Source organism: Accipiter gentilis, chromosome 22 (genome assembly GCF_929443795.1).
Source record: "Accipiter gentilis chromosome 22, bAccGen1.1, whole genome shotgun sequence".
Taxonomy (NCBI): domain Eukaryota; kingdom Metazoa; phylum Chordata; class Aves; order Accipitriformes; family Accipitridae; genus Astur; species Astur gentilis.
In genome coordinates, this window is record NC_064901.1 from 19,062,927 (window position 1) to 19,078,884 (window position 15,958).

At 40.0% G+C, this 15,958-nt stretch overlaps 1 protein-coding gene across 1 annotated transcript in view; it reads left to right on the top strand.

Moving 5' to 3' along the window:
- The window catches only part of SPTBN5 (spectrin beta, non-erythrocytic 5), a 98,762-nt gene that overhangs the window by 37,133 nt on the left and 45,671 nt on the right, over window positions 1-15,958 (top strand). Inside the window, exons 32-33 of the mRNA XM_049825339.1 lie at window positions 3,767-3,970; window positions 5,208-5,357. Coding sequence (XP_049681296.1) covers window positions 3,767-3,970; window positions 5,208-5,357 — 354 coding nt within the window. The remainder of the gene's footprint in view (window positions 1-3,766; window positions 3,971-5,207; window positions 5,358-15,958) is intronic.

Below are 15,958 nucleotides of genomic sequence, written 5' to 3' on the forward strand. Positions count from 1 at the left end.
AGACACTGCAATTCCCACTGAGTAAAAGTGATAAAAATAGATGTTAAACTCCCATTTATAATGGCTAAATTTTGTTCTCTTTCGCTCAGGGCATGCAATAACCCTCAGTTAACTTACTTCATGGTATGTATCAAATACAACTCACTGGTCTTTGCAGTAACCTCTCAAGCTGCTTAAACAGTGACATGTGTATATCAGCATAATATCACCTGCAAGGCACAGTAGCTTTGTCTCTGAAGAACTCAGTAGGTCACTGAGCTATGGTTTGCCACGGAGTACTTTGCGAATGTCAGTGAGGGCACTTGAGCTATACCACTGCAAATGAGTAGATTATTGCTGCAAGTACTGCAGTAGCAGGTACTAAACCAACAAGGGTCCCCCCTTTTATCGTGAAGGAATTTACTAATGTAGATTTCTAGAATACCTTTACATTCTTTGTATTCCTGAACTGTTCCAGATGTAACCTCAGTGTCAATTAAAGATACCTCTGGTAGTTCACATTCTGTTTCCGTGTTTGCTGGGGAGCAGAGAATATCCAGGGTATGCTCACCTGGAAAAAACCTTCCCACAAGTTTGTCTTAAGGTTGTAAGCTGGGATCAAGACTGCAATAGAGTGTACATGAAGCATTTGTGTTAGCAGGAGAGGTTTCTGCACATTAGGGTAATCGACTTTGAGCGTCAAACCAGCATTACCTGTCATATTGCATCAAAAATATACTGTAGAGTTAGAGATAACGGATGCTTATGGCGCTTTGGTTTTTTGTGGGTTTGGTTGGTTTGGTTTTTAACTGTTAAGAATCCATTATCTTGTGTAGAATTGTTGATGGGGAAATAAAATGAATTAGAGTATGACTGAAGGAAAATTAAAGTGGCTCTACTGATGTAGGTGAAAGATCATTTGTCCGCTGTCTTTCTGACAATATCTAGGAATGATAGTAAGAACAAGGCAAACTCCTTCTAGTATGTATTCTTGTAACAGATATTAGATTCTTCAAGTCTTCAGCCTCAGGGCATCTTCATCAGGAGATGGATCTGATGGATTTATCCATTAAAACATAGTCACTCAGAGTTCACTTTGTTATTGATTTGTTTCATAACTTATGTAATAAATTTAGTTATTGACTTCAGATAGAAAATGTCCTGCTGGTGGGGAAGATTTTTTCTTTTTACTGCTGGAACCATAAAAAATTACCTTTGGCTTTAGTTTTGTCTGAAATCTGTGATGCATCCTGTGATCTGAATGGCAAATCTAGAGCCGATTTCTTACTCTGGTACTGTGTCCTTTCATCTGCATTGGTTAGTTTACAAGCAATGAACACCTTAAAAATATATAAATCTGTCAGTGCTTAATAGAGCGTTCACAGTCATTAAGGTGCTTTCTTAACATCATAAAACAAATGACAAAGCCAGGTGACTGTATTCTCAGTGACGTGCCTAGATGGGATTATGCTTCAGGCATCTCCCTGTCTCTTTGATATCAGTCCACAGGCAAGAAGTATTCCCGATCCTCTCATTTTTCACTTCCTTTCCTGACAATAATTCATGAAGAAGTGAAGAGCTGGTTCTGCAAATTCAGTAAGCCAGTCTTTCTGCCCAGATGGGACAAGGCGGGGTTATACAGCCATGTCTAATGACTGTAAGAATCTCAGTAGCTCTAGGGTAGGTTAGAGCAGCTTTGCTGCAGAACATCCCCCAAACTGCTGAATGCAAAGAGGCAACTTTTCTCCCTTTCTTCTTTCAGCCATGCCAAGAGGTTCACAAACTTAATGCTAGTCTCAGCTGTTCAGTGTACTTTTTTCATTAGTAATGTTCATATGCAGTCCATGGGGCTTTTTCATCATGAAATTGTACCTAGATTAAGAAAGGAAACAAAAACAAATCAGCCTTTCCATGAAATGAGACTGCAGCACAATCATCTAGTGTATCTTCTTGCATCCCATCAAGTATGATTTTAGTCTGATTAAATAGCAGAGCTGGCCCTAACTGACAACACACAGTAACAGCAGAGGGCTCCAAATCCTCCAAGAAACTCGGTCAAGGAAGAGGAATTTAGACGTAGACTCAAAAGTATTTCTGAATGATCTGAGGTTCTTGTTCTGAAGTTTGGGCTAGCATCTGCATGGTCTCTGTCAGGATCTGCTTAGGAGTTTCCTGCAGTCTGATGCCTGGTCTATCCTTTAATGTTGCTGGCAGTGGCAGCCCAATAACCTCTTATTGGCTCTTCACTTGTTCCATTGCATTAAATATCCTGAGATTTATGGATTTTTTCCTAATGCTTAGCTTAAAATCTCAGGGAGTCTTAGACATTTGCAGTGCCAAGTGCAATGTCAGTGTCTACAGTGACTTCCAGCTGTGTGTGAATTAGTTCTGCAAATCAAAATTACACCACAGTCCTTTTAAAGAGTCATTTAGTAGCTGTGTTCACTGGCTTTAATAAAAGAGTATCTTGGCTTTAAAGCCTAATCTCTTAGGACCCCAAATTGGCCAATTTCAATTTTGTGGTGCTTTTCTGAAAATATTTTTTCCTGGCTAGATGGTTCACAAGCCAGCTTTAAGCTGTACAAAATTTTGATGATATGGATAAAAATCCAGGGGTAAAATAGAATGGGAAAGAAGTTATTTCCATTACATTCTTCCATTCAGTGGAAAAGCCAGCAACCATTCATAAGAGAAAATTTTTAGTTCTCTGCAGTAAAAGGGCATTTTTCTTTAGCACTTACTATACATAACAGTCTTTTAAAATACACTTAAAAACTAAAGGGCCATTTACCACCTCAGAATTGAATCAGCTAATCCAAACACAATTAAACTATAGCAAAAGTTAATCATCTCATATAATCCCCAGTACAGTCCCTTGCAGTCCTATTTTTTACCAACTGACACATAAAAGCAAAACACCTATTACAGATTCAAATGAGATGCCTAAAGTGGAGTGGTGAAGGTGCAGAATCAAATGCAAAAAAGACATACAGAAAATGTCAACTTATTTTTACTTGCACAAGTTTCTTCTGTAACAGTCAGAAAATAAGATTTGTTTAGAGATTTGTTTTAGAATTTTCTTGCTCATAATTGCCTCAACTGAATGCTTCAGAAATTTTAAGATATTATAAACATGTTTATTGGTTCATCAGATTTTAAAAATAAACTAGCATTATATCCTTGCTCCTTTCAGAATTGTGTTTCTGTGCCAATCTCAGTCATAGAGTTCCACAAATCAAGAGCTGAATCTGCATACCTGATATGCTTAAGCCATTTTTTCTGACCTGCAATTTAACTTTTTCCACCTCTATTAGAGTGAGTGCATTTGGTTTTCACCTGAAAATTCTCACTGTCATTTTAGAATATGTGTACAACATAAGTTTTGAATGGACTTGTATTAGCCAAAGCTAGGTCACAGAAAAGTAGAATGATATAGTTTCATCCTCTGTGAAGGAGTAACACCAGAAAACACTTAAGGAATGATGGACTAAAAGGCAGTTAAATGATATCATGTTGTTATTGATGTGATATGACACAGTTTGATTATGATTATGATATTACAAAACATGTATGATTTAACAGAGTATGTAGAAATTCCTGCAGTAATGTTATCCACCCTTGTTAAAATTCATAGAAGTACTCTAAGCCCTAATGAAATTTTTTCTTTTTTATCTGTGATTTTATTACCTATTATTCATTTAAAGTTGAACAGTCAGCCTATGATTTTCCTGCCTGATAACCCAAGCTTGAGCTCTAACCTCAACTTTCACATTTTCTTGGGTTCCAGGTGTGGGACTATTTCTTATGGACAGCAGAAATCATAAGGGAAATGAGAGCCAAGGAGACTATTCGGGACATATCTACTAGCAGCCTGAGACTTACTCAGCATCAACAGCTACTGGCAGAGATTGAAGCACGAGAAGAGAAATACAGTCATGTTGTACAGCTAGGACAGTCACTCTTACAAGATGAGGAAATAGGATCAAAAGAGGTAACTGAAACTCATTTGAGTTGTCACACACATTCAGCTGCCTAACACCATTGTAACTATCATTCTATACTATATCAGGCTGTAAGCATACAAATGCCTGTGTACACTCACCCATTATCCATATGCATGACCTACATTTGCCTCAGTGTATGACCTAGTTTGGGCACAAAAATATCTGTTCCATTTCTTATTTCAGCAGTAGATGAGTGCTGGCATCTCCCGAGGGCCCACTGCAGCAAGATGGGGCTTATTCAAGAAGTTCACTATGTTCTGAGCAATGGAGATAATTCTACCCACTTCCCAAACTGTTTTTTCACACAAGTACTATGCTTCAAGTTACAGTACTGTATCCATACCAGACCAGACTGGACAAAAACCTGTCAACCAAAGAATGAAAACACTCAAACATATGAGAGAGTTTAAAGATGAATCGAAACATTTTCTGTAGTAATGAATTAAGCTGGTATATTTAACTCCTGGAAATGAAAGATGGAAATCAAAATGTCAGTTTACTCAAGACAAATAGCTTCTAAAATTCTCACAGCATTATTTCTTTTCCAGTACCTACTAGTTTACTTCTCCCTGACAATTCATTAACATGTTTCTTGAATACCTTCAGAAAACTGCAGAGTTCATGCAAATTACTCTCCTGTCTGACCAAGCTATTTCCTGAAAATTTGTTGAATATTGCAATGTATTACTATAGTAACTAGAAATGTCCCTGATTGTAAAGTCCTTGGCCTGTAGAAAAATGTAGGAAAAAATCATTTATAGAAGGCCTGTGGGTGTACAAAGTTTGGAAGCAGAAATTACATGAAGTCTAACATTGAGGCATGTATTCACTGATTAGGAGAATATGCTATGTTAATAACTTATTTAAGCATCTGTCCTATCCCAATTTGAAGTGCTATAATTACTCTTTTATGACTAAAGATAATGGAGAATTAGGATTTGGTTCTAGAAGGTACACTTGAGAACAGTTACCTACCTTTGCTCTTGGCTTGGACTGCTCTATATGCTGTAAGAAGCACTCCTCCATTCCTGAAATGAGGCACTTCTGATTATCTATCTGCCCAAAAATAAATGCTAGAATTTGTTCTACTTTTTTCTGTTTGATAATTTTGTTGCAATTTAAAGTGCTTATCCACTACTCCACTTAATCCTTCCTCCTCCCACCTTACCCTGGTCCATGGGCTATATAGATCAACTTGAGTTTTTCATTGGAAATTGTGTTCAGATTCAGCAGAAGCTACAGGCTCTGTTGGAAGAGAAGGAAAATGTATACAATGAATGGAAACAGAAGAAGGAGTGGCTGGAGAAAACACACCAAGAACAAATGTTCTACAAGGATTGGGATCACCTGGACATGCTCCTGAACTCACAGGAGGTTAGTGAATTATAAACGTGAAATAAGCAGTTAAACTCTTTGAGAGTTTGAACTCTTCCAAACTAAAACGGGCACTACTGTTCACCTACAACTTAAAATCCTTCGGTCTACGTATAGACAAGACACTTTATTGTTATTGTTTGCACTGTGGTATCACTTAGAGACTGTAGCAATGTACAAGACTCCCCTTTCTTATGGGGCTTAGGTGAGGAACCAGAAACAAAAAGTTGATCCTTGCCTGAAAGATCATTCATTGCAAATAAACACAAGAGCTAACAGATGAAAGTCACAACAGAAGAGGGAGACAACAGTCCAGTATTAATCTGCTTTACAAGCAGATGTCAGCATACCAACTGTTTAACCACTGGCAAATTGTTTTATAGGCTCCAGAGAGAAGGGAAATTGTAAAGAGGGTTTGAAAGAGGACAGGGAGATTACTTTGCAGGTGTTGCTGGAAACCTCACCCCAGGCTAAGGGTTAGTGCTGGGGAAATTCAGCTAGTGGAAAATGGATGTTGGCAGTGTGAGTTAATCCAGCTAAAGGAATTTTGACTTCTCAGTTCTGCAAGGGAGTTGATAGCAGTGTGGAGAACAACTATGAAGGAATTTGATTGTAAGGAATATTAGTTTCTGTTTGATGCAGTAGAGAAAGATGAGTTAGTGAAAAAAGCCTCTCATGAAAAGAGGGCTGATACAGTTAATGCAAAGAGACAGAAGGATGTTCTTATTATCATCCTGTTGCAGTTCTTGAAATAGATTTTTTTTTTTTTCACCAATATTAAATTATCTTTTGTCTTTCTTGCACTTTCCTGATTCATGGAACTATTTAAAACGGTTCCAGCTTGAGGTTTGACATTTGCTATTACAAAACTGAGTGCAGAATTTAGATGTCTTTTCTAGTCACTCTGTGCAAATTCATGGATTGATAGCTTGCTGTAACTGTGCTGATACTTGGCATGCAAACCACATTAATGTGTTGAAGGTTGCAAAACTGAAGAGTTGAAATGAAGCTGAAGGTTGTTGTACCCCTGGGTGATTTCTTATTAAGGAAAAATAATTCTTCATTCTCCGGGACCACTGGCAGCATAATATAATGGGTCTCGGTTTGTGCTGAGCTCTGTTTTCTGCCAGTGCTTTGCCATCGGCACTAAATCTTTTTTTTGGACTGACCCTGAGCTGTGCCATGCAGTGATACTTAACCCTTTGGGATACATGGGCTCAAAGCCTTCTGCTAGTCATTCCCTGAAGGAAATCCATATCTTCATAATTCCCTACAACTGGCACCCTTGGCAAGTATGGCCTGCATTCTGAGTTTGTGCCGAAACATGAAACTGAAAGAGTTTCACCTAGGTTCAGGTTTCTGGAGTAAAATATTATATAGTTCTGCCCATTATTTTTTTTGTTTGTTGCTTAACTAGCAAATGGCACAATTTGCATTATATCTATCTCAATTCCCTACCAAGCAGTGATACCTCATTGCTAAGCTCCTGAACGAGTTAGCATCATCAGGGAACATATAATCTCTGTACAAAATTTTGGCCACTGTATTCTTTCTCTTTTCATGAAATGCAGATCAGCCAACATGCAGAGGCACTGTGACTAAGGCATCGGCTTTGCTGTATATACCTCAGAGGTAAATGCGTAGGAAGTTACTATGGGTGAGAGTTTCTTCTTGCCCCTCAGTCATGAGTCCTGGTTGCAAAAGACTATATTACTCTTACATGAAAGGGGTTGCACCTGGCATTTTTGGTATTCCCCCAGCACATTCTGTACAGGTAAACTGCACTTCTTATAATTCTTTATTCAGATGAATTTAGCATTGCCATATGCTGTGAGGTAGACTGCCACAAAAGGGGTGGGTGTTCATCACAGACTGGCTAAATTCTCTTGGTAGGATCAGTCACAGTACCTGCCTCCTACCACAAGTTTCTTCAGCCAAAGCAAAGCCTGAGCATGAAGACTGTGACCTTGAGGGCTATGAAGGGAAAGATTCTATTATCAGAATCTTTTTCTTGTAGTATTTTCTCTATGCATTTCCAAGGAGCCTGGTACTTAGTTGTTCTCACTGTGACTAAGTGTTCAGAAGGTGGAACAGTAAAGTGTGGACACTCAGCTGTCCCTCCCACCACCCCATCGCACAGATGACATTTTACAGTCAGGGAGAATGACAAGAAAATAAGGAGTTGGTCTCATCCATGCCAGTACAGGGAATGAGGGAGCTACAGTCATCACGTGCTCTTATGTTCCCTCTACCACCCTCTGCATTTGGTTTTTTGTTTGTTTGTGGTTTTTTTTTTTTTTAAAGAACACTCAGGTTGAAAAGAACACTCTAGCTGTGGAAAGAAGATTCATAAACTTCTTGTTTCTCATTTTTGCTTATATTTAATCCTTAGAAGATTACTAATTGAAGAACTGTTCCTTTTGTGAGAGGTCTGTGCATATAAGAATTACAGCTGCATGCTCACAGAGTTACTGTTATAAAATAGAAAAGTAGGTCAAGTGGTGTGATCGTGTAGACAAATACCTTTGATATTACAGTCAGTGACCAAGTATCTACCTGCAATATACCAGGGAAATTACAGAACGCCATGGATTTCTAAATCTGTAATCTGGATATCACAGTCAGCTATATGTCTCCTCCTTCACTGACACAGTCCCTACCATCACCAGGTTACCACAATGCCTAGAAGAGACTGTTATGGATTAGTGCTCAGATTTAATCCAGGAAATGTTTAAGTGCTGTTAGGTGGGAAGAAGAGATGCTGAATTTGTTCATATCCAAGGATGCAAACAAACAGACCCTCAATGAGCTGTGAGCATTCAGGAGCTGTGAGCATTCTCACTACTCTGGATGTACTAATGAGGACAATACTGTGAACAGCTTTGGTTTCAGGAATTACTAGCTTTCCTCCATCATAATGACTCATTCCTGTGTTGTCCATTGTTGTCATCTTGGTTTTAAGCTGTCACTGAGCACAAGTACCACGGAGAAAAGGCAGCTACCCAGGAACATCAGCTAGCCTTAGAGCTAAAGGGTATTGGTGAAAGCACATCTCAGCTGTACTTTACAAATTCCACTGCTACCTGCTCATTTTAAATCATATTTTGCTGTCTTTAAGTCAGTTTTACTGATCTGAGGCCTGGCAATGTCAGCAATCGCCTCAAAGTCGTGAGTAATGTCAGTCCATAGTGAGTATAAATAAAGAGTGATGCAGGTTCAGGCTATTATGCTGCTGAGAAGACAGAGACTATAGGTGTTTACATATGAAATAAGCTGTATCTTTGAAGAATTTATGGGATGATATTACTAAAGAAAACAAACCATTTCAAGAAGAGGCTCATTTGCTGCCATTCACGGAAGAACAGGAAGGAATTTACTTTTTTACTGAATTCTAGCCCTTCCTTAATATACGGTGCATCAGCCTGGCCCTGAATAGACATGGCAACATTGTTTTGATTCCTCTACAGCTGGAATTCCTGTATTCCCAGAATACCCCCCATTGCTTTTGTTCTCTCATCTCTAAGTGGGATCATTCTTCAAACGGGTTATTCCTGTGCCACAGGACTCCCATACAAATGAGGGATAAATAGCAAGAACTGCAAAGCTGTCTTTTGCAGCTGCCACCATCTGCCTTATGAATCAGTATATACTATTGGACAGTTAACTGAGATTTGTTAGTCACTATTTGGATTTTACTTCTCTGCATTTGACGAAAAATTGGAAGATGAATCTATTCCTTTTGGATGGAGCTCTGTTACTACTACATGGAGTTAAAATGTGGCTGCATAGTGACACAGACTCTGCTCCCTAGGGAGACAGGCAGGACAGTAGGAAAGCAGTCCTTTCAAACGCATTTTCAAAAAGTCTTCAGCCAAGGCATCAATTGAAGACTCTCAAACCACTTTCCCAATGGGGATTTTGTAATTTGCTGCTTTCAGAAAGGACAAAAGCAAACACACATTCAAAAAGGATTCCTATCAGGCAAACAAATATAAGCAATCTCTCCACCCTTTGTGTTTCTCCTGACTTTTGTGTTTGAAGCAAAACTCAGTCATGTGCATTTCACTTTGCACATCTGCAAAATATGTGTGTAAGAAAGCTGCTTCTGCCACTCCATAATTTTTGGATCCTATTTTCCCAGTACTTCATATGCCTTAGACCAAGTCTCTACCCTAGCAGCAAGGAGCAGGGGAAGGAAGAAGGCAACACAGTGTTTTAAACTAAGAACTACTACTGAGAACTGCGCTCTCATTTGCTGTCTCTGCCAGTGTGACAGGTTTGACTTTATGCCAGCATCTTATATTACATCCAAGTTACTTAAACTTTCGAAGGATTTCTGCAGAATTTAGTCTAGGATTGTTCTATGCTAAAGAAAATAGAGCACATGTGGAGAAAATTAGGCAACCATCTATCTTTTTACCTTTTTTTTTATTATGAATTCAGTTGTGCCACTGCATGGAACTGTTGTAGGAAAGTCTTCTAAGACCTGTGAACTGAGATCTTACCATTGGGAGTACAGACAAGCAACCGCTGAAAAAGAGAAAGAAGAAAAAAAATCCTTTTTGCTTTGAGCAGAAGCAGTGTCCAGTACGCTCTTCTCCGTTCTAACCTTTTCACAGCAGCAGATGCATTGCTCAGGTTAGCTGCTTTCCTTTTTTTCACAGATGAAGTAACAACGAATTTGCAGGCTGTCTCTGGCAGGCGTTTTTGGCTCCCTCCTACTCTGTCTGCAGTCTCACTGTCAGAACGCTCAGGGAGCAGAGCCTCATGCTCCGTAATTTATCTTCCTGCCCATCCCACACTCATATCACTTTGCGGACGTGACAGGCGGTGGTAGCAGTATTAGAAGAGCTGTGCATTTTTATTTTGAATGTGGATTTTTTTAGTTTATGAATTTTTTCCTGGAGAATGTCTATTCATCTCTCATTCCTTTGCTTCAGAGGAAGAATGGAAATTTCCAGTGCCAAAGGAAAAAGGATTAGGAGTTGGTTTTAAAAACAGGAGAAAGGCAAGCTTCTGTGGCTTTGGTTTTTGCATCGTTTAGGACTAAGCTTCAGAATGTCATGCAGGGACCATCGCTGCAAATTTTCATCTGAAACCTATGTCTCCACTGTGGAAGTGATGCTGTCTTCCAGCAGAATGACCCCACCTCCTCCTTTTGAATCTGCTGTGCGGGACAGGCCTTTTCAAAAGATGCCAGCATCAGCATGGCATCCTCCCACTGGTCAATCAGTTGCAGAGCTTCCTCCAGGAACTGCCAGCTCACCACCAAGCAGTGTGTCTTCTGGAGCTTACTGTTCAAGGCTAGATGTCATCCTGGCACACACAGACCAGAGGAAAGGTTTTGGGAGCACTAGTCACTGTGTCAATGCTGATGAGACATCCAAGTGTTCCAGTCCTCCCAGGGACCCTCGGGGCCATGGATATGAGGGTTCTGGCACTTGGTCAACATCCGCATCTTACAGGCAAAATCCAGAAAGAGAAAAAAGTGTTCATCGTATTTCTTCTGAAAAAAGCAATCCCTTGAAGCTTGCCATATCTTTGCCTTCTGATGTCCTTTCCTGCAAAGCTCCACCAAGCTGGACGTCACGCCTAGATGTTGATCTGTCTGCTATTCCAGCTGTTTCTACAGTCTGCAGCAAAAATCTGCATGCATCCCTGGAACCTTGTGATTCTCCACCACCCCAACAAGGCTGTAGCCAGTGCAATGTCCAAATGCCAGATCTCCATGCTTCAATGAAGCTTTACATTTCAACTTGCAGCTTGACGATAAAGCCTCTCCGAGCAGATTCCCATGGAAGCAGTCATGCTCATTCAAGTCTGCTTATGCCACAGTTAGAGAAGGTGCCTGAAACTTCGGCTGGTCTTCCAACAGGATCCCAGAAACCAAAACAAGGCTTCCCTTCAGGTGGGTCTCCAGGCCTTGAAATCACAAGATTTCATGTGACTTCCTCTAAGTATCCTGGCCTTCCCCAGCAGACTGTCTCCAGAGATATATGGCTGTCACCAGCTGTGCTGACTGGAAGAGGAAATTCAGCTAGAGGGAATGAGGTCACGAGCAAGGATTTAAATCCAGAGCTGATTGTCTTTCAGAACCACCCTTCATCTAGGCCAGAGTTTAGGAAGACTCCATGTGATGGTCTAACACCTGCTCACCACAAGGTTTCCAAAATCACCCTGATACTTGCCACCCCTTGGACTGCTATGCCTATCCAGGTGGTAAGAGAATTTAGAAGAAGCCCAAGTCCAACAATCTTTATCAAAACACATGATTCAGATATAGCTGGTCCACCCTTTCACCCTGTGGAGATTGGGGCTGGCCTCTCTTTGTCAGTGAATCCAGTTTGCTGCTCAGGATTGCTTTCTAGCCATTGGGCAAGACCTGGTTTGAGACCTCCCCAGGAAACACGCACTCTAAAAAGTGTATGCCCTGACAACCTTTTGACAAACATACCAGCTCACACTACATCTTCAACTCACAGAGACACAGAGGGTGCATGGTGTCCATCTATCGCTGTCAACATTGCATCCTTTGGATCTGGGAGGAGAGTAGTGAAGATTTCCATTCCATTCTAGGAACATTTGCGAACAGAAGTTTTAAGTTGTGTTAATCAAGCCATATGGATTTCTTTTTGTATGCTTCATGCTATGTTGCCACTCCCTACAGATGACTTATGGGACAATCAGAAAGCTACTTGTGTTCTGCTGTCACCGAGGCTGCAGCTACAGCTTGATCCATCCTAAATGAAGCTGAGCACTCTGATCTGATTGAGCACTTAACAAATGTTTCATTTTAACCATTAGAGTACTATTGTCAACATGACATGCTCAATGCTCTGCATGTTTCTTACAGATTTTGCATAATTGGGTCATAGTGCTCAGCACTTTGAAGGTTCAATACTTCAGAGCCAAGAACTGGTTTTCTTCTCTGCTAATTGGTCTGGGACAAATCCTCAGTGTACTTTTTCTTAGTTTTTTCTGTTTCACTGTTTTCATTTTCTTGTCAGATTATGCTATATTTCTAAATAGTTAATTCCTGGTTTTGTAACTTTTCAAAGTAATACTTGTTTTCAAAACACAAAATATTTAAGTGTGTAGGAAGAAATCACTTTTATCCCCACCCTTAGAAAAAGAGAGGTACCACCCTTTCCTGAGGGAAGTGAAGGGAATTTAGTCTCCATAGCATTCAAATTTGGATATCCCAGCAAAGTTTCTAGCAGTGAAACTCTGGGGATTTTAAGGGAATTTAGTCTGCCTTCAGTCGAACGTTTCATAAGTAAATATTTTAATGATGATGTTGTATGGGCATAGGATTCTGGTCTAACACCTACTACTTACAGGATAGGGGTTGAGCTTGTGAATTTTGAAGGAGGAGGGATAGGTGGGAGGAAGGGATTGTAGCAGTTACGGGAAAACAAACACTGACTTCTCTCTGTGTTTTTCCCATATACATTTTCAATGTCAGGTAATTATGTTCTTATGCTGATGAGACAGCATGCAGTGGGAGGGGAGAAGGAAATTTTAAATACATTTAACATCAGAATTTTGCATCTAGATCGTGAGGTCAGAAGCCAATAATACAGTGATGTCGCTATGATAGAAAAGGTGTATGTTTTTGTTTTGTTTTGTTCTGTTTTGTTTTTATAATCATCTTCAGTGTGTTTTATTCCACTTACGGTTATAGTATGATACCTTGTTATGACTTCTACTGAAGTGAAGCATGGTACGACATATTTGTGAAACATATATAGTCATGGTATTAAGCACATTAATTTACTTCGCTAAAACAAATTTAAACATTTTTTTCATTAATTCTTTTTTTGTGTTTAATTTTATCAGAAGTAAGTCAAATCAAACCTTGTTGTTATCTATATGGGCAGAGAGTTTGGACTTGATTACATGCTTTAAGTGAAGGCATTTAAAATTGGGAGTAATTCTGGCTTTTAGTACATGCTTTGAGCTGAAAGATTTTCAGTGGAGTTCCAGCAATCTCAGCAGCAAGCCCAGGGCAGGCAGTGAGGGGCAAAATCTGTGAAGCTTGTTATACTGTGAAAAGCAGAAGCAGAAGAAGGGGGTGGATCCTCACAAATACTTTAAAAAGTTTTTGTTTTAGAGAAATAAGAATGACGCTTCTTGGAAGACAAATTTCTTTTGGGGCTGTGTCAGCTTCCAGTGTGTATGAAAGTGAAGTTGTGGCATCCAGAAAGCATAGTTATCCTAATGACTAAAATGTTTCATTCAATATTTCTCCAAAAGCTAGAGCTGGCCTGTGCTGTCACATAAGTGTGCGTATAGTACTATTTTATTTAAAATGAATATTTATTTTTTTTTAAATTGGACTTTGCATTTAGTTCTGCATTAACTTGTATGTAAGAGGTCTTATGACAGTGTGGCTAAATCTATGCAATGAGCACAGAAATAGCGAAAAACTCTGATTAAGCAGGGTTAAAACCTCCATTTCTGTGCTTTGCATTGTTAATAACTTGGCTATTTGTAATATGCTCCATTTCAAATCTCAAAAAGGGCCAAGTCCATTTTGTGGTTTTAAGTGTCTTTGCAAGTCTTCACTTAAAAACAAGGCCATTATATAGCTAGTAGTCAAGTCTTTGGTGCTTTTTGTGGCTGAGCATTAAATTCCTGATGATGGGCCATGATTCATAACAGAAACAGACTTGAAAGAAAGTTTATACCTGCTGTGTTCTGTGAGAGACCCTGGTAGGTTACCTGAGGAGAGCTATTCAGTGTTTTGTATTTGAAATGAACACATCTCATTCGAAGCAGGAGTTTGGGGACCTGTCTAAAAATATGCCAGAAAGTGATGTGATTGGCCACAGGCCAGCACTGTGGTGTGAGAGCCAGTTTCCATTCTGCTTTCAGATTGGTATAACAAATGCTTAAATGAAAAAAATGTTGCGGTTCTGATTCTAGCAATTGCTGTCATAAGATTTCTGTTTAAAAGATGAATGGAAAGTTTTTACCTCACCAGCTTTCCAAGTAGCACTGTTAGTGTTACTAGGGCTGCTTTCTTCTAAGTGTATTGCTGTTGCCCCTCCTGCAATGTACGCAGCTAGTTTTCTTTTGCACCAATTTTCTTTTGTGCACCAGTTTTCTTTCTCAGTATTAAAACCTGGCTTCCCAAGAGCATTTGCATGGGCTTTTACTTGGAGGACCTGGTCCAAAGCTTTCAGAAATCAGGAGGACTTTTTCCCACTGCTGTAACAGCTGAAGGAATGGGGCTTTGAATGCTTAGTGTTATTTGTGTGTAGTGATTTTCAGTGGGAGCAAGGCACTGAGCACTCCAGTGGCAGCTGCTTATGACTCACCATCCTACACCCCTGCTCTCAGATGTCTCTGTTCTTTTTCCAAAGAAAGTAACCATCTTTACCAGTACATGTTCCTTGCTTTTTTCTTCCACCACAGATATATGGGCAGGAAAACTAATGTCTAACCATTTCTTCAAGTATCACAGAGTTTGCAGTTTCACTGCTAATGGTTACTAAATAAAGGTCCTGGAGTGATATGTGGAAAATTATGGGAATTTTCTGTTTCCTCAGGTAAATCTTTTTTGACCAAAACTGGTAGATAATCCACAAAATATGACAGAGAAGCTACAGTGCTTTTAAAAGCAGTATTTAAAACACCAAAACAGAGATGCAGCATGTGGCTGTATGTGTACCCCGAACAGGAGTGAGTTAGATTCAGCCAATAACTTTTTATTTTAGTGTTAGTAACAGCAGTGCAAATATGGATGGTAATTATAAGTGGTTTAACAAAGCATTACAGTAGACAGACATGGAGCCCACATGTGTGGACATCTTTCTCTACAAGAGCTGACCAAATCCAAAAACACTCTAAAAAAAAAATCTGTCGTATTTCATACACTTGATGAGTAGGATAGATCAAAGGATTAAAGTTTGAATGGCAAAATATCTGCCTTCTGATGGGGGTTGTATTTAACATACAGAGGCATTAATGTTAATGTATTTCTTTAGGCATCCTGGTGATTTATGGGCCAGACTTATTAAAAACTTAGGCCTGTTGTACAGTGGCCTTCCCCTCTTCTTGACAGTGATTACTGTGTTGGGGCTTATTCACCTTTCTTCTGATACTTGGCATGGATTAGTACAGAGCAGTCTGAACATCTGGCCTAGGCATGATATTCTTCTGTGCATTTTTCTGTACGTGCAAAATATTCCCTTCATTAACTCCCCCAAAATGAACCAGAAAGTCAGGCCAAGTCTGGCTGTCAATCCTCTTAGCCACAGCTGCCAAAGAGGGCTGAGTGGCGGCGGCAGCAGCAGCAAGGTCTATCGGCAGGCTGGAGATCAAGGTGACAAAGCGAGGTAATGACTGAAATCTGGGGGCTGCCCAGGAGGACCAGGGCAGGGCTCAAACCTCCCCTCAGTGCAGCTCAGGCAAGGCTGGGGCCAGGGCTGAGCCTCCGAGGGACCCCCAGGTGGAGCAGAGGGGCCGGGCAGGGCTGCCAGAGCCTGTTAGTGCACTCAGACCCTGAGAAGGTGGTGTGGATCCCTCTGTACATAACACATGCCTGGGAAACCTCTCCTTCAGAAGATGCCCTGTGGCATTAAACAGTCATCCAA